Source organism: Artemia sp. Qi Xiang Cuo, chromosome 2 (assembly GCF_049724085.1).
Source record: "Artemia sp. Qi Xiang Cuo chromosome 2, ASM4972408v1, whole genome shotgun sequence".
NCBI classification, from domain to species: Eukaryota; Metazoa; Arthropoda; class Branchiopoda; order Anostraca; family Artemiidae; genus Artemia; species Artemia sp. Qi Xiang Cuo.
Window position 1 is genome coordinate 33,608,234 of NC_142795.1, and position 19,757 is coordinate 33,627,990.

The 19,757-nt window shown below is 36.8% G+C and overlaps 1 protein-coding gene across 1 annotated transcript in view; it reads right to left on the reverse strand.

Annotated features, from left to right (window-relative positions):
- The window catches only part of LOC148955162 (uncharacterized), a 200,627-nt gene that overhangs the window by 151,211 nt on the left and 29,659 nt on the right, over positions 1-19,757 (reverse strand). The window contains exon 2 of the mRNA XM_089106317.1: positions 11,172-11,361. Coding sequence (XP_088962443.1) covers positions 11,172-11,361 — 190 coding nt within the window. The remainder of the gene's footprint in view (positions 1-11,171; positions 11,362-19,757) is intronic.

The following is a 19,757-nucleotide window of genomic DNA, read 5'->3' on the forward strand; positions in this document are numbered from 1 at the left end:
CCAGAGAATTGTATTTTCCATAATTTTCTTTCAACAAACTAGAGTTTACAGTCAAAAACCCTTATTAGCTCAGATTTTACAGGGGAAGGGTTTTACGAGCTTCCACTAGGAGCATAAATTCTAGTATACTTGACTTATTGTATCGGAATACTATCACCTTAATTATATGTATTTATAGGTAATATCAATTGTCACCGATATGCAATAATCATAGAGCGGGTAGGGGGACCGGTTTTAAGAGCGTCCAGTAAGAGCATCAATTCTATTATACTTGACTTATTGTATCGGAATACTATCACCTTAATTCTATGTATTTAGAGGTAATATTCATTGTCACAGCTAGGCAATAATCCTAGCGCGGGGAGTGGGAAGGGTTTTACGAGGTTCCACTAGGAGCATCAATTCTATTATACTTGACTTATTGTATCGGAATACTATCACCTTAATTCTCTGTATTTAGAGGTAATATCCATTGTCACAGCTATGCAATAATCCTAGCGCGGGGAGGGGGAAGGGTTTTACGAGCTTCCACTAGGAGCATAAATTCTAAAATACTTGACTTATTGTATCGGAATACTATCACCTTAATTCTCTGTATTTAGAGGTAATATCCATTGTCACAGCTAGGCAATAATCCTAGTGCGGGGAGTGGGAAGGGTTTTACGAGCTTCCCCTAGGAGCATTATTTTTATTATACTTGACTTATTGTATCAGAGTACTAACAACTTAATTCTCTATATTTATAGGTAATATCCATTGTCACAGCTATGCAATAATCCTAGCGCGGGGAGAGGGAAGGGTTTTACGAGCTTCCAGTGGGAGCATCAATTCTAGTATACTTGACTTATTGTATCGGAATACTATCACCTTAATTCTCTGTATTTAGAGGTAATATCCATTGTCACAGCTAGGCAATAATCCTAGCGCGGGAGAGGGGGGAGGGTTTTACGAGCTTCCACTAGGAGCATCAATTCTATTATACTTCACTTATTGTATCGGAATACTATCACCTTAATTCTCTGTATTTAGAGGTAATATCCATTGTAATAGCCATGCACTTTTCCTAGATCGGGGCGTGTGAAGGTTGTTAAGAGATTCCAGGAGGAAATTAAATTATATTATTCTTGACTTATTGTATCAGAATAATATCAAATTATTTCTATGTATTTAGAGGTAATATCAATTGTCAAAGCCAGGCAATAATCCTAGCGCGGGAGAGGGGGAAGGGTTTTACGAGGTTCCACTAGGAGCATAAATTCTATTATACTTGACTTATTGTATCGGAATACTATCACCTTAATTCTCTGTATTTAGAGGTAATATCCATTGTCACAGCTAGGCAATTCTAGTATACCTGACTTATTGTATCGGAATACTATCACCTTAATTCTCTGTATTTAGAGGTAATATCCATTGGCACAGCCAGGCAATAATCCTCGCGCGGGGAGGGGGAAGGGTTTTACGAGATTCCACTAGGAGCATAAATTCTATTATAGTTGACTTATTGTATCGGAATACTATCACCTTAAGTCTCTGTATTTAGAGGTAATATCCATTGTCATAGCTAGGCAATAATCCTCGGGCGGGGAGGGGGAAGGGTTTTACGAGCTTCCACTAGGAGCATAAATTCTAGTATACTTGACTTATTGTATCGGAATACTATCACCTTAATTCTCTGTATTTAGAGGTAATATCCATTTTCACAGCTAGGCAATAATCCTAGTGCGAGAGAGGGGGAAGAGTTTTACGAGGTTCCACTAGGAGTATAAATTCTATTATACTTGACTTATTGTATCGGAATACTATCACCCTAATTCTCTGTATTTAGAGGTACATCCAGGCAATAATCCTAGCGCGGGGAGGGGTAAGGGCTTTAAGAGCTTCCACTAGGAGCATAAATTGTATTGTGCTTGAATTATTGCACTGGAATACTATCACCTTCTCCCCCTCCCCTGCCCTCAGAAATGTGGGAATGAAGGTTCTCTGAGCCTTCTCCTTGATGCAGATGTTTCCTTCCAAAATTGACCCCTTCCCTCCCGGTCCGCAGAAATGGGGGAACGAAGGGACCGTTAGATCCGATTTTAAATTGACAATACTTATCAAACATCACTAGTGTATTATACAGATCACATATCTCATTACCCCTTTTTAAATGTTAATCAAATAATTCTGATTATAGTGTCCAATTTTTTGTCTGCTTTTCAAACTGTTCGTATTTGTTTAGAATGAAGTGTTTTTTATAGCAGATACCCCCCCCCCCATGCAATTGAACCCTCCTTGTAACTGAACCCCTGTATAACCGAAACCCCGTACAACTGAACCTTCGTGCTACTGAATCCTCGTGCAACTCGACCCCATTTAACTAATCCCCGTGTAACTGAATCCGCATGTAACTGAACCCTCGTGCAAGTCAACCCTCGTGCAACTCAATTCCCTCAAAACACTTTTCAGCCATTTCTTGTTAATTTTTTTATTTCTAAACTATTTAAAATTGACAAAACAGTGCATACCTACGCAATTAGACTAAGTCATCGCCCAGTTAACACTAAGATGTAAATTGAGTAACCCTCTCACATTGACGAAACAAATCAGATTATACCCACCTAATCAGATTCAAAAATGGCGGTCACACTAACTTGATTAGTAATTGGATTCAGATTTACTTCGAACAGACTTTCAGTCCTACATTCATGGGTTTATGTAAATTGCTATGGGCTTCATTGAAAAAATACCAGTTTAAAAAAAAAAATAAATAAACATGTATCCATGAGTTTGACCTCCAAAAAATGGGTGTCATAATAGAAAACCTGTCTGCCAACCCATGTATCGTTCGTAGTAATAGGTGCTTGACCCGTGGTAAGGCATATTACGCAATCACTTTCCGTGGTACTAGATGCCTTACTACTGACACTCCCCCACAACCCTCAGGGCAAGGGTCTTAAGTTGTGCCTTTGGGGCATATAAGGTTTTTAATGAAGGCGTTGTCGTAGAAACTTCAAAAAAAGCTCATTCGATTGGAAATTCAAAGGGCTAGTGCCTTTTTTAATAGTCGAAAGTTATTGGCGGGCAACAAGCCCCCCCCCACGCCCATCATTCCCCCAACACACATCCAATAAAAATTTTGAGTTAGCCACTTTGTTCAGCGTAGGTTATTTCCGGATAAAAAAATATTTTTAAGGAGGACACTCCCCCGCAACCCTCAGGGCAAGGATTATAAGTTATGCCGTGGGGGCACATAAGGTTTTTATTGAAATATTTGTCGTAAAAACTTGAAAAACTGCTCATTCGATTTGAAATTCAAAGGGATAGTATCCTTTTTAGTAGTCGAAAGAGATTTGAGGGCAACTAACCCCCCCCCCCTCACACCCACCTCTTCCCCAAACGCATCCAATAAAAAATTTTACATAGCCATTTTATTCAACGTAGTTGAAAGTTTTGGAAATTAGATTTTTAAGGATGACAACCCTCTCCCCCACAACCCTCAGGGCAAGGGTTGTAAGTTATGCCCTGGGGCATATAAAGGTCTTATTGAAAGCGTTGTCGTAGAAACTTCAAAAGGGCTCATTCAATTGGAAGTTGAAAGTGCGAGTGCCTTTTTTAATAGTTGAAAGTGATTGGATAGCGACTAATGCCCCTCTGACCCCCACCATTTTCCAAGACCCATCAAATCAAAATTTTGAGATATCTATTTTGTTCAACGTAGTTGAACGTTCTGGAAATTAGGTCTTTTAGGATGATAACCCCCTCAGAGCCCTCAGTACAAGGGTTGTAAGTTATGCCCTGGGGCATATAAGGTTTATATAGAAAGTTGTTGTATAAATCATAGGCAGCACGATCGCGCTGCCTAAGTAAAGAACGGAGACACTCGGGAACGAGACAAGAAACGGGGACTAAGTAAAGAGGAGGACACTTCCCCACAACTCTCAGGGCAAGGGTTTTATTTTATGCCCTGGGGGCATATAAGAAGATGTTGGCACAATGTATTATTTATTAATGTTTTTCTTTAGAGCAGAGCACTTCGTATCGAAGAAGTTGTCGTAGAAACTTCGAAAAGGGCTCATTCAATTGGAAATTGGAGTGGCTTGTGCCCTTTTTAATAATCAAAAGTGATTGGAAGACGACTAACACCCCTTCCACGCCCACCATTTCCCGAAAAACATCTAATCAAAATTTTGAGATAGCCAATTTGTTCAGCGTAGTTGATTTCCAGATAGAAATTATGGTTTTGAGGACAGTCCCCCACAGCCCTTAGGGTAAGGGTTGTGAGTTATGCCCTGCGGGCATATATGGTTTTTTATAGAAGGCGTTGTCGTAGAAACTTTAAAAAAGGCTCAATTGATTGGAAATTCAAAGGGCTAGTGTCCTTTTTAATAGTCGATAGTAATAGAGGGCAACTATCACGCCTCTCACGCCCACCTTTTCCCCCAAAAAAAAAACTAATCAAAATATATTCTGGAAACTAGGTCTTTGAGGATGCCAACCCCCCCCCCCACAGTCCTCAGGCAAGGGTTGTAAATTATGCCCAGGGGGCATATAAGGTTTTTAAATAACGTGTTGTCGTAGAAGCTTCAAAAACGGCTCATTCGATTTCAAATTGAAATGGCTAGTGCTCTTTTTAATAGTCGAAAGTAATTGGAATGTAACTAACACCCCTTTGACGACCACCATTTCCACAAACACATCCAATAAAGAATTTGAGATAGCCATTTTGTTCCACGCAGTTCAAAGTTAAGGAAATTATACCTAAGTTATGCCCTGGGGGCATATAAGGTTTTAATTGAAATCTTTGTCGTAAAAACTTGAAAAAGGGCTAATTCGATTGGAAATTCAAAGGGCTAGTGCCCTTTTTAATAGTCAAAAGTGATTTGAAGGCAACTAACCCCCCCCCTCTCACGCCCATCTTTTCTCCAAACTCATCCAATTAATATTTTAGATAGTCATTTTATTCAACGTAGTTGAAACTTTTGGAAATTAGGTCTTTAAGGATGGCAACCCCCCCCCCCCCAAAGCCCTCAGGGCTGTAAGTTATGCCCTGGGGGCGTATAAGGTTTTTATTGATAGCGCATACACTTCATAAGGGCTCATTCAACAAAAAAATTCACAAAAACATCCACAAAAACACTCAATCAAAGTTTAGAGATAGCCATTTTATTCAACGTAGTTGAAAGTTCCGGAAAATATGTATTTAAGGATGACAAACCCCCCAGAGCCCCAAGGGCAAAGGTTGTAAGTTCTGCCCTGGGGCCATATAAGGTTTTTATAGATAGAGTTGTCGTAAAACTTCAAAAGGGGCTCATTCAATTCGAAATTGAGAGGCCCGTTGTAATAGTCGAAAGTGATTGGAGGGTAACTAACCCCCCTCTCACGCCCACCATTACTTCAAACACATCCAATCAAAATTTTCAGATAACCATTTTGTTCAACGCAGTAGAAAGTTCTGGAAATTAGGTCTTTAAGAATGACACCCCCACCCCCCCAGCACTCAGGGCAAGGGTTGTAAGCTATCCCCTGGGGCATATAAGATTTTTATTGAAAGATTTATCGTACAAACTTCAAAAGGGCTCATTTGATTGGAAATTGAAAGGGCTAGGGCCATTTTTAATCGTTGAAAATGATTGGAGAGTGACTACCGCCCCTCTTACGCCCACCATTTCCCCAATCACGTCCAATCAAAAGTTTGAGATAGCCATTTTGTTAAACGTAGTTGGAAGTTCTGGAAATTCGGTCTTAGAGGATGACAGCCACCCTAACAAACCTTAGGGTAAGGGTTGTAATTTATGCCCTGGGGGCATATAAGGTGATTATAGAAAGCGTTTTCGTTTCCAAAAGGGCTCATTCGATTGGAAATCGAAAGGCCTAGTGCCATTTTTAATAGTCAAAAGTCATTGGAAGGCTTGACATTTTTATAGTAAAGATCGAAGTGGGTATAATGTATTATTTTTTAATTGTTGTTGAGGTTTTTTAGACCAGGGCACTTCATATCAAAGGAGTTGTCGTGGGAACTTCGAAAAAGGCTCATTCGATTGGAAATAGAAAGGGCTGATGCCCTTTTTAATAGTCGAAAGTAATTGGATAGTAACTAATACCCCTTCCACGCCCACCATTTCCCCAAACACATCCAATAAAGATTTCAAGATAGCCATTTTGTTCCACGCAGTTCAAAGTTCAGGAAATTATACCTTTGAGCAGGACATTTCCCCCAGAGTCTTGAGGACAAGGGTTATAAGTTATGCCCTGGGGGCATATAAGGTTTTTATTGAAAACTTTGTCGTAAAAACTTGAAAAAGGGCTCATTCGATTGGAAATTCAAAGGACTAGTGCCCTTTTTAATAGTCAAAAGTGATTTGAAGGCAGCTAACTCCACTCTCACGCCCACTTTTTCTCCAAACACATCAAATCAATATTTTAGATAGTAATTTTATTCAACGTATTTGAAAGTTTTGGAAATTAGGTATTTAAGGATGACAACCCCTCCCCCTTCCCCATAGCCCTCAGGGCAAGGGTTGTAAGATATTCCCTGGGGGCGTATAAGGTTTTTATTCAAAGAGTAGAAACTTGAAAAGGGCTCACTCAACTGGAAATTGAAAGGGCTAGTGCCTTTTTTAATAGTTGAAAGGGATTGGAGAGCGACTAACACCCCTCTCACGCCCACCACTATCCCAAACACATCCAATCAAAATTTTGAGATATCCATTTTGTTCAACGTAGTTAAAAGTTCTTGAAATTAGGTCTTTTAGGATGAAAACCCCTTCAGAGCCCTCAGTGCAAGGGTTGTAAGTTTTGCCCTGGGGGCATATAAATTTTATATAGAAAGTTGTTATAGAAATTTTCGAAAAGGGTTCATTTGAATGGAAATTAAAATTGCCCTTTTTAATAGTTGAAAGTGAATGGAGAGCAATTAACCCCCCTCTTACGCCCACCATTTCCATAAAAACATTCAATAAAATTTTAGAGATAGCCATTTTGTTCAACGTAGTTGAGAGTTCTGAAAATTATACATTTAAGGATGACAAACCCACCAGAGTTCAAGGGCAAAGGTTGTAAAATCTGCCCTGGGGGCATATAAGGTTTTTATAGATAGAGTTGTAGTAAAACTTCAAAAAGGGATCATTCAATTCGAAACTGAGAGGGCTAGTGCCCTTTGTAATAGTCGAAAGTGATTGGAGGTTAACTAGCCCCCCTCTCACGACCACCATTCCTCCAAACACATCCAATTAAAATTTTCTGATAGCCATTTTTTCAACGTAGTAGAAAGTTCTGGAAATTAAGTCTTTAAGAATGACACCCCCAGCACTCAGGGAAAGGGTTGTAAGTTATGCCCTGGGGGCATATAAGATTTTTATTGAGAGTTTTGTCGCAGAAACTTCAAAAGGGATCATTTGATTGGAAATTGAAAGGGCTAGAGCCATTTTTAATAGTTGAAAATGATTAGAGAGCGACTACTGCCCCTCTCACGTCCACCATTTCCCCAAACATATCCAATCAAAATTTGAGATAGTCATGTTGTTTAACGTAGTTGAAAGTTCTGGAAATACGGTCTTTGAGGATGACAACCACCCTAACAGACCTTAGGGTAAGGGTTGTAATTTATGCCCTGGGTGCATATAAGGTGCTTATAGAAAGCGTTGTCGTTTCCAAAAGGGCTCATTCGATTGGAAATCGAAAGGCCTAGTGCCCTTTTTAATAGTCGAAAATGACTGGAAGGCTTGACATTTTTATAGTAAAGATCGAAGTGGGTATAATATATTTTTTTTATTTTTTTTGTGGTTGTTTATACCAGGGCACTTCGTATCAAAGGAGTTGTCGTAGGAACTTCGAAAAGGGCTCATTCGATTGAAAATAGAAAGGGCTGATGCCCTTTTTTATAGTCGAAAGTGATTTGAGGTCAACTAATCCTCCTTCCACTCCCTCCCCCCCACGTCAACCCTCCCACTTCTGCTCTTAAAATTTAACCAAATCAAAATAGCGTAAATGTATCAAAGAAAGTAAACAGATTTTTTTTGCGAACGGTATCAAGTTTTCCATTTCAGGTCAACTAGAGGATGTATGAAACTAAATTAAACAGTACTATTTGTGTCCAGATTTTTAAAAGGGTGTATGTTGTTTAAAAATGGTGAAATTTTTCTCCAGCATACAAATAGCAGGCCAAACTATAAAGTCTTTAAAAACGAAAAGATTTAAAGTATTATTTTCTTTTTCACTGAAAATACTATGTCAATATAATGCGAACAGAAATTAATTTAAAAAACTTTTTCCACAAAATAAGTTTTTCAAAGAAAAGTAAAGAACTCCATTAAACAAAAAATGAGCAAAAATAAAATAAAATAATCTACAAAGCGTGAAACTACCACAAATCAGCATCGATAAATAAATGAAACCCAAAACGAATAGAATTTACGATAATTAACCGAGTCAAACTAAAACCGAGTAGAAATTAACATAAGTTGGGCGCAAAACCCCTATGCCTTCCCAAGGCCAGAACAAAATTTGCACTTTACTGAAAAAATACAAATGAATGTGTATTGTCAGTTGAATATACATATACTGATATTTACTAATCAAAATGTTAATATTATTTGATTTAATAAAGTAATAAAAGTAAAAACATTTATATTTTTTCAGTAAAGTGCAAATTTTGTTCTGGCACCCAAATAGATTTTGTGCAACAATACCATACTTACTTTTACTTGTTTTTGAGATGAGGCACATGTTGTTTAACCCAACTCGGCAACAAGAATACGCTGAACCACATTTTGCTTCTCTCTTCGGCTAATATTTGGTGGTGGATGATTTCCACTATGATTTGTCCATTTGCGTCCATGCTTCCAGAATCCATCCAAAGACTTGATGTCCTTCTTTATTGTGTCATGATTAAGTTTGATCTCCTTGATTTTTCCAAGGACATTGCTTTTCAAGGACAACTTAGTATAAGTTGTTTTTCTTTGGTTCATCAGTTCTGTTTCATCAAAATTTGGTTGACCAATAGTTCTCCAAGCCATTTCTTTTTGCCTGAATGTTTCGTCGGGATAAGCCACTAATCTTTACCACGTTACAGGGGCCAGTGTCCATCGATTATGGATTTACTGCCCTACCGTGGTTGTTTTCCTATATAGAATCCTCATAAGAAGATGTTCTGCTGCACCATCCCTTTTAGCCCATTACTGGTGAAAGGTTTGTAACTAACAGGGTGTGCCCCCATGCTAAGGACCCTTTACGCTGTACATTTTACTTGCGTATAACTTGCCACTGTTTGGGTAAAAATTGCTGTTTTAGAGACCAAAATTCAAAAATTAGGTACGGTAGTTTCCTATGGCATGATCTCTTTTGCTCCTTAAATAGGCAACTAGATCTTAAAATTGATTGAAATGAAGCCTGCTTTAATAATCGATAATTACTAGCTCTTCAAGATCACTGCTGAGAAGAAGAAAGCCCGCTCATGTGACGTTCAATGTCTGGAAAAATGAAAAGTTTCATAGTTTATAGATAGGAGCTTTTGGGTTCTCTCTATGTCGGATCTCATTGTACAATATTCACGAAGTTCATGTGCTATTCTGGGAGTTTAAGCCTTTTTTCTTAACCCTTTTCTCTGCTAAATGCTTTGATAAGCAAATTTAAAATTAAGAAATTTGGGTTATTTAGAACCAGCACGAAGTGTTTGATTTCCAACAGAAACAAGTTTACATTAAAGATAAAAAGAAATACAATTACTGCAGAGGAATCATCTCAAGAAACTGTGTAGTTGGCGTTGAGGAAAAGCCTTCTCTTAATGTTTTCAAAAATAAGAAGATGGAATCATAAGGATACGGATAGGCTACCATGGGGAAATTGCGGGCTGTTGCACAAGGCGGTGAGCCTTTTAGCGCGAAAGACAAAAGTTAGGACTTGGATTTTTTGGTTGATTTGTCGGGGACTTATAGCCTAAGCTTAACAACTTGTGTCGTAGCATTTGGAAGAAGCTATTTAAACTCAAAACTTAAAAGATTCAATTGAAATTTCATAGGCAGGTACCTAAGGCTAATAATGGATTCCCCAAGAAAATTTACCCACTAATCTGGATTGTCGAAGCCAGTGGTCAAAAACTTATTTGAGAAAGTTCCCATGGAAGGTATTATGTGCCCACATATTGTCAACCAGATCTGCATACTTTCACAAGGCTCGAAAGTGGCGTGGACACATGCAAATACAACTTCTGTTCCCCTGGACCTAGATACTTGCTGCCTAACTTTTAAGCTACTCAGAGGGGAAAAGATGTCAATATTTCTGTTGAGTATTTGGGGGTCTGAAGCTGGTCTTTAAGGGTTCTATGAGTTTAATTTGTGCTTCTAATTCTACAGATTGAAAATCCTGATCGGTTTTTGGTTAAAGCAAAGTGCTAAACGCCTGCTTTTTTTCTTTTTAATGACAATTTGGTGGTGAAGGCTAATTTCGGAGGGGCCACGGTGCAATTTTGGGCTTTTCAATCATATAGTCTGGGAATCCTTGCATTAATTTAGGTAAAGGTAAAAGTTGTAAGATTCTTCCCTTTCTGCTGCCAATTGTCCCTGGTGCAGGTCCAAATTGTTGTTTGTTTCAAATTTCAACAAGGCTCTATATTTTTGCTCAGAAGTTGTCAGGACCTGTGGGATTTTGCATAGAATGTAGAATTAACCCTGTTGTGCATAAAATCAAAGGAGTTAGCTCATTCTTCCATTGAATCAGGACATAGCACATTTTTGCAGCAAAGAAAGACCAAAGAAAGACTTGTTTCGCAATAAGTCAGAACTTAGTTCGTTTTGTACTAAGTCAAGACTTGCTTTCTTTTGTGCCGCATCACTGAATTTCCGCAGTTTGATTTAGCTTGATTTTGTATCGAGTCAGGACTAGGGGAGAGGGGGGGGCTTTAATCTAATCTACAAAGTTATAGAATAATACTGAATATCTATTGATTTTGCGGGTCCAAATCCTCCTCCCTCCCTTTTCTCTGTAAGCTCTAAATAGCTGCTTCTACTTTTTTTGTCTTTTTAGCTTGGAATTAAATGACAATACCAAGAATAAATACATTTGCCAGGAAATTGACAAAATCGTCTATATTCGATCAAGCAGTAGAAAGAATAACTCTAATGCTGCAACCTTTGATTTCAAGGACAGATAGCCAACCAAAGTGATAAAAAAATACATAGAAAAGATCTTACCTCTCCTTTACGTATTAATTTCCATCCCAAAGCTCCAACCATCCCATAGAAAGTTATTGATATGCCGCATCGCATATCCAGGAACGACTCAACCAAAGGAACTGTTCCCAACTGCCAATCATAGCTGAGCCAAATGGGACATATTAATAGAAGGATATTTAATATTGGAAGGTATGTCCACGTTAAAAATCTAAAAGAAAGGGAATTATATAGCATTATTATAGTACCTAAACTGAAAATATACGTTGAACAAGAAGTTTTACCAACCTCGACTACTACTAATAAAATAATTTATTTCCTACTCAATTCCAAAGCGAAAAAGCTGGAATACAAAAAAGAAAGAAGAACAAAACTACAATTAATACAAAACACAATATAAATAAACAAACACATGTGATTAAAAAAAACGTTAGAAAATATTGAAGATTTAGCAAAACAGGTGGATAAGACGGTTATTAGGACCAAGGCAGATTGGAGCATCCCTAATTAAGTTAAAGTTCATTGTTTTTATGGAGAGAATAATATATGTAGCTGTAAACTACTACTAATCATGATAATAATAAGAACTCACTACAGCACCAAGCCACCCGAGGCCAACACATCTACGCAAGCCCCTCCTCCATCTCGGCTAGATACCGACTAGTCTACCTTCGGTTGCAAAATTATTGTAGTAAATAGAGTAAAAATTTATAATAGCGATAATAATCCTCCCTGACCTTCTTTGCGTCAGCTTTATTTAAAAACATTTAAGCCCCTGCTTATAATAAAACAGAATGATAGCAGAAACTGAAATAAGCCTTTGTTAACGCTTGCCGCTGGAAGTTTCCACGATTTTCATCAATTTCACAATACCCCAATTTAAGTTTATTCTTAATATCCCGAACTGTCTGAAAACGGAAGCAACTTAGAGATTTACAAACAGAAACCCCTAGCCATCGAACAGAAGTGGCTTATGGTATGCGAAATGAACTGCAATCCAAAGGAGGAGGTGAACGAGCTCCTTAAGAAATAAGATATTCCCTTTTGTTAACATTTATCAATAATCCAGTGCTTGCACATGCAAGAGCTGAAGAAGAGAGACTCCATCCCTCACTCTGTCTGACCCCATACTTAACTGGTATATGTAAAAACAAATCCCAACTTCCTGAGTTCAATCTTAAATGTGAATTAAATAAAAAAAACAAGTTTTTTAAACTGAAAGTAAGGAGCTACATTAAAACTTAAAACGAACAGAAATTATTCCGTATATGAAAGGGGCTGTCCCCTCCTCAACGCCTCGCTCTTTACGCTTAATTTTGACTCTGTCTCACAACTTTATTTTTTGTAAAAATAAAAAACTTTAGCGTAAAGAGCGAGGCGTTGAGGACGGGACAGCCCCTTTCATATACGAAATTATTTATGTTCGTTTTAAGTTTTAATGTCGCTCCTTACTTTCAGTTTAAAATTTGTTTTTTTATTTAATTTCTGATCGTTTTTTAGTTAGTGCAGCTTTTATTTTGGCTCACCGTCCTTGAATAAGTAAACAAAATTTGCATAAAAATTTTACTTTTCTTTTGCTAAATGGCTGTCTCTAAATTTGGTTCTGACGTAATTTTCAAATTAACTTACGTAACGAACTTCTATACTCGTATATTTTTCTTCTGGCAAAAAGTACAAAGTTGCAGTTATTTGCATATATGAGCTTGAAACCTATGTAATAGGATATTCTGATACGCTGAATCTGACGGTGTGATTTTTATTAAAATGCTTTCACTTGTAGGGGATGTTTCCTCCCTTCTTAAAAAATCAGGTAAATTTTCTCAAGCTCGTAGCCTTTGATGAGTAATACTACACTTAATAAAATTTATATATTTAGAATCAGCATTATAAATCCATTCTTTTGATGCATTTATTGACATCAAAATTCCGTTTTTAAAAGTTTCGATTACTATTGAGCCGTAACGCTTGTTTTTTCTTTATTGTTTTTTTTTATTACGTATATATTATTACGTATATGAAGGGGGTTCTCCCCTTAGTCAATACCACGCTCTATACGTTAAAAGTTAAAAAAAAATTTAATTCACAAACCTCTGAATCACAAAGGTCTTTTAATTAGAATAGATAGCTCTTTTGAAAGCACTAAAAAAACTGTAGCGTAAAGAGCGAGGTATTGGCTTGGGGGAGAACCCCCTTATATACGTAATAATTTCTGTTCGTTTCAAGTTCTAATGTTGCTTCTTACTTTCAGTTGAAAAAACTTGTTTTTTTTTATTTAATTTCTGATCGATTTTTAAATAATGCTTGGAAATCCGGCACCCCCTTCATAGAAATGTACCTTGCCCCAAAGAAACATCCTCCACGGAAAGATTCTCCCGAGTAACCCCCTCCTCTAGCCCCCCCCCACCAGAAAAAAATCCTTTCTGAAAAAGTCTGTATGCTTCCCAATAACCAATACAATATGTAAGCAATGGGCAAAGTTCATATCTTGCAGCCCTTCCCCTGGGAACTGTGGGGGATTAAGTCATCCTAAAAGACATATTTATTAGATTTTCGACTATGCTGAACAAAATGACTATCTCAAAATTTTGATCGGGTGACTTTGGGAAAACAATGAGCGTGGGAGGGGGCCTAGTTGCCCTCCATTTTCTTGGTCACTTAAAAAGGGCACTAGAACTTTTTATTTCCGTTTGAATTAGCCCTCCCACGATATTCTAGGACCACTGGATCGATATGATCACCCCTGGTGAAAAAAAAAAAAAATAAACACACATCCGTGATCTTTCTTCTGGAAAAAATGCAAAATTCCACATTTTTGTAGATAGGAGCTTGAAACCTCCGCAGTAGGGTTCTCTGACACGCTGAATATGATTGTGTGATTTTCATTATGGTTATATAGCTGTTATGGGGTCTTTCCCCCTTTTTTCGAAAATCAGCCAAATATTCACAGGCACATAACTTTGGATAGAAAGGATTAAACTTGATGAAACTTATATATTTGAAATCAGCATTAAAATCTGATTCTTTTGATGTATCTATTGGTATCAAAATTCCGTTTTCTACAGTTTCGTTTACCATTGAGCCGGGTCGCTCCTTACTTACAGTTCGTTACCACGAACTGTTTGATTTAGATGCCAGAACTTTTGAACAAGAATTACAGACGCTTTGACAGCTAGTTGATAAAGAGCTTTTGACTACGAGTCTTGAGCGTGAGCATGACAAATACTATCAAATACTCTAAGTATATCAAGGGTGCTAAAAAATTATAATATTCCGAGTAGCTTCCTTAATATGCTGCACTGAAACACAGTGAGCATATTGACAAATCAAACCTGACCTGAATCCAAACTGGTTAGCACCATAGGAACCAAAAGTCAAACTTTACCAAAAAGAGCATTAACCATGTCCAATCCTCATTGAGCATTCAGTAAATATAGAATTTTTTCCAAGGATGGGGCGGGAAGATAGGAGGTAAAAATTGATATTTAATCCCTCTTGATTTCTTTGAATATTTCTGGTCTGCGCTGTCATTATGAAAGTAAAGAGTAACATTAAACCCCAAAATGAGCGGAAATTATTCCGTATAGGAGGGGGACTGTCCCTTCCTCACCCCTACCTCCACTTAATGGTTTTAGAAACTTCGGAGGATACTCTTTTGATCAGAGATTGAAAATTCTAGTACTTTTTTGTAGGTCCAAAGTGATTGGAGACCAACAAGCCTCTTTCCAAAAACTATTTTTGGTATCTGATCATATTGTTGCCATTTACGGCATCTGATCAATATTTTGAGGTATATATTTATACTTTCTCTTTAGCTGCTCAATTTCCCGCGGGAGAATTTTCCGGGGGGAATCTGCTGTGGGAAGCAATTTTCAGGGGGTATTTTCCAGAGGTTATGTCCTTGGAAGGACTATTTTCCGTGGGAGGTATATTTGGTGGTGTATTTTTTTTTTGGGGGGGGGGGACGCCTGGACCCAAAGTAAGATACTTTGTAGAAGTATGGCTATTAAAATTTGGACAAAATCTTGGCTTTCTTATAGTGACATCAGCGATTAGAACCTGATTTTCAAATAGCTTTCTTTATCCAATAAAAAAGTGAAATTTTTTTAAAGAAAAGCTAATAAAAGAACATCTGTGACTTTTTTTTGTTTAATTTTCTCCTGAGAAACGCCCCCGTGTTTAATGGCTATCTTTGCCTAGATAGGGCCAAATAATTATTAGACTACAATTCTTAGGTCATTAAAGTGCTAAAGTAAAATGGAGCCGGACTTATGATTGAGGAATGTTTCAGCGTTAAAAGATTGGATGGAGGATCCATCCAATCATATATAGATTGGATGGAGGAATTTGCTTTTGTAAATATTGGATCAATTGCCCTGTACACTGCATAGGTGTCTGACTACCCTCATTTTAAGTGGAACTATTAGCAAAAACAAGAAATAATGTGTAAAAAGCTGTTTCGCCTTTTTGACTGAATTAGCTGCCAAAAATTAAAACTTGAAGAAACCTTGATGTTAATTTTGCCAAATGGAGATTCCATTCTTAATATATTTTACAGCTACACTTTCTAACATAATATTTTTATGGACAGGATTCTAGTTGGATTAGAATGTAATCCTTGGAGGTTAGTAATTTCATTCTCTTCATTTGGAATTCAATTTGGAATTTAGTTTCGAGATCCCAGTAAAATCCACTAAAAGAAGTGTCTTCCAAGTCTGTTTCTAAAAGTGTGCACATTTGTTTCGGAGACTGTAGATTTTTCAGATATATTTATGTGTCTGGAAGACATTTATCGAGGCAACTTTGTATCCTTGCAAGTCAATTAGAACTAAAATTTTGTTTTCAGGTGAAAATTACCAAATTGGCACTTTAATTTGAATTATAAACAGTATACTGATCCAAGATAAATTTGTAATGTGAGATAATAGTCAGATTATCTTCTATAAATGAAAATTTTAAAAAAGACTCCAAGATTCTTTTTGTGCAAAATCAAAAGTGTATTAAAAAAAAATTGTATTTGTGGTAATTTTTTTAATTTATATGTATTTATGCTTTTTTTCTAGATACGGCTTCATATTTGTTCGGGGAAATGGGTATCCTGGGTTATTCTCGCATAAAAAAAAACGATCTAGATAGGTCAGAAGTCTAAAAAAGGTCGTTAAGAGCCTTAATTTTTGTTTTTGCAGATGACGTCATGTACATATGTTATTACATCATATAAGCAATTCTTATGACATCATATATGGCATCATATAAGCATTTTCTTATATTATGTCATGCAGAGCATAAATAAGATTGTTGAGTTTCCAACGCAACAGTTATTTATATAATATAATGTCTGTTGAAAGGTCCATTTACCGAAAACTTGTAGTTGCAGTTACTATAGATGATGATTCTTTTGAACCAACACCTGAACTATCAAAGATATAAAATTCGACAACCTGGACCATCAATTGTTGCAACACCAATACGGACAGCTAAAGCAAAGGCCATTGCTAAACTTTCTGAAGTAGTCAAAATCCAAAAACGTATCAAAAATGAAAATGAAGAGGAAAGACAAGGGCGGCTAGAAGATATGCGAAAACGACAATTAGAGCGTGTTTAAAAGGAAATTGAAGGAAAATGAAAAGGAAAGTAATCTCCTAGGGCTAAAAGAAAAGCAGGTCATCCTCAGTTGGAGTGGGGGGATTTTGTAAGTAAAGATTTAAGGGAAATGAAAAGTCCCTGTGAGGGTGTAAAGAGGCATGCTTTTGAATAGACTAGGATGAAGGAGGATCACGTGTAGCTGTGTTGGGATCAGGTAACTTGGTACTGCGTGACATGTTAGTAAAAGTATTAGTAGCATTTTGAACTTCTAACTTCGATGTCGCAATACTAGCGTCAGATATAAAATCAAACATTTCGTGGTAACGGATTGTAAGCACAGAGTGTCGCGTGCTTATAGTAACAGACACTCTAATCAACGGAATTTCAGGAGCTATCTGATTCCCAATTTGAAATTCAAGAACCAAATAAGCAAAATTGATTAAGTATAAAGGTAAGATTCAAAATTTATTTGAATGAGTGAATTCCCAGGTCACTTGAAATTCAAGCTAGTTATTTAATTGCGAAAGAATGAAATATACAATAACTGTGATTCTAAAGGAAAGCTCCCTGAGACCCTTAATATAATAGTAAAAGATAGAAAAAACATCCAATAAAGAAACTGTCCTATACATGAGAGTGGATGCCATCCCACCAGCTCCCCATCCTTCACGCTAAAGTTCGCTCTTTTTTCCTCCGACGCTTCAAGAAGAAATCCTTTAATACAAAAATGCGATAACATTTAAAGTTAATTTTACTTTTTAATGCCTCAGCAATGGAAAGATATATTTATTCACACTTATTCTTAACAGTAATTTTTTCCGTTCAAATTTTTCGGTCACTAAAGCTCATTCAATTACCAGCTGGCTGTGCTTGTGACCATACTGACAATGCACGACGTGTAAAACATTACCCTCGTTGTTGCTTTGTCTCTTTTATTCCTCTTTTTTATTCTTTTGTTTTTATGCCAAGTACCACACTTTTCAATGACACAATAGTTCAATTTCAGTATAAATCACAGGGGGGAGGAGTTTGCGACCCCCCCCCCCATATATAAGATAATTTATTTGTTTAGAGTTTTTAATATCGCTCTTAATTTTTTTAATAACTTATCTCTTTTCAAATTCAATATTCTCTTGACCCCTTGAAATTATTCTTCTTCTAATCTAAAACAAAATTGAAATCTACTGAACAAACAATCTCAGAATATTTTGTCCCTTTGTAGACTATTCAGTGAAAGTTTTAATCTATCTCAAGCGAGGAAAAGTTTTTTTCTGCTTGGATGCCTACTAGCAAGCCTTCTCGGATTTCTATTTAAAATTTCTAAGAGACGATATTTCTGAAGGTTTCGTGGTGGCTGAGTGAACACTATAATTGAAGTTTAAAGCATATTGCTAATTTATTATGAATTTTAAATTGCTACACATAATAGCAGCTAAATTGTTAGCCATGATATGAAAAATAGTGTTCACTGATTTACTCCCGCAAAAAACTTTACTTTTCAACCAATTCATTTCAGCTTTCTTGTAAAGAAAACTTAAAACTTTTATCCAGTATTAAAACGCAGGGATGATAGAAAGTGACGCTTAACTAATGCCTTGAGAAGGATACTACAACGACGAGAACATCTTTGGAAGACCTGTGGCGGCAAGCTCTTCAAAGATCAATGTGAAGCAGCACGGGTTTTTCCTTGTCCCCCAGCTGCCAACCCAAAGTCAATATATGCCTACAACTGCTAACACTAATACTAATTCAACTACTGCAACTATTAAGGCTATTATTGAACGAAATCAAAATAGTTTGAGTATATCCAGGTTGTTAAAATAGGTTGGATATATTAAAACTGGAATAGAGTATAAAGTAGAAACTTTCTAAAGACCAAAACATAATTGTACGTTACTGAAAAAACTATATTTTAAAAACTTTTTAACTTTAAATTTTTGATTTTTCTCTTTCTCACCCAGTTCGTGTTAACACACTGGAAGTAAGGAGTGTACACGGCTCAAAGTAATCAAAACTCTAAAAACAGAATTGTGATATCAATAGACGTATCAAAAGAATCGCCTTATTAAGCTGATTCCAAATATATAAGATTCATCATGTTTTATTCTACCCATCAAAGAGCTACGATCCTGAGAAAGATTGACTGATATTTGAAAAAAGAGGGAAATCTTTCCTAAGAGTCAAGGAGTCTTAGTAAAATCAAACCATCAAATTTATTGTATCAGAGAACCCTATTATAGAGGTTTCAAGCTCCCATCTTTAAAAATGTGGGATCTTGCTTTTTTTGCCAAAAGAAAGATCATGGATGCGTGTTTATTTGTTTGTTGGTTTTCCCCAGGGTTATCGATCAAAGCAATGGTCCAAGAATATCTTAAGGGGGTTCATTGTAACCTATATTAAAAGTTCTAATGCCCTTTTAAGTGACCAAACAGATTGTAGGGCAGCTATACCCCCTCCTACGCCCAATTTTTCACCAAAGTTGTTTGATTAAAATTTTTAGATAGACATATTGTTCAGCGTTGCCGAAAGGTCCAATGATAATTTCTTTGGAGGTAAAATGACTCCCCACAGCCTCTGGAGAAAAGTCTTTAAGTTATGAAATTCGTCCATTGTTTATGTGTAAAACGTGTTATTGGGAAGATATGCATACATTTTTCGGGTGGGGAGAGGGTGAATTTTTTGACGGGAGATTTTCCATAGGGAGAATTTTTCATGGACAGGGAAGTTTCCGGGGATGAACTTTTCCGGGGAAATTTTTTACTGAGGGAATTTGCATGAATTTCTATACGAAATTCTTTTTATTTGTCTTAATTTCTCTTTGCCAACTCAATTTTACATGTCGAGAAGTTAATTGTAATTGTCCGGGGTAAATTTTCACCAGAAACGTACTTTCTAGAGGATCTCTCCACGGAGAGGGAGCGGAATCTCCCGGCATTGGTTAGTAAACAATCAGAAATTAAATAAAAAAGCAACTTCTTTTAACTGAAAGTAAGGAGCAGCATTACAACTCAAAACAAACAGAAA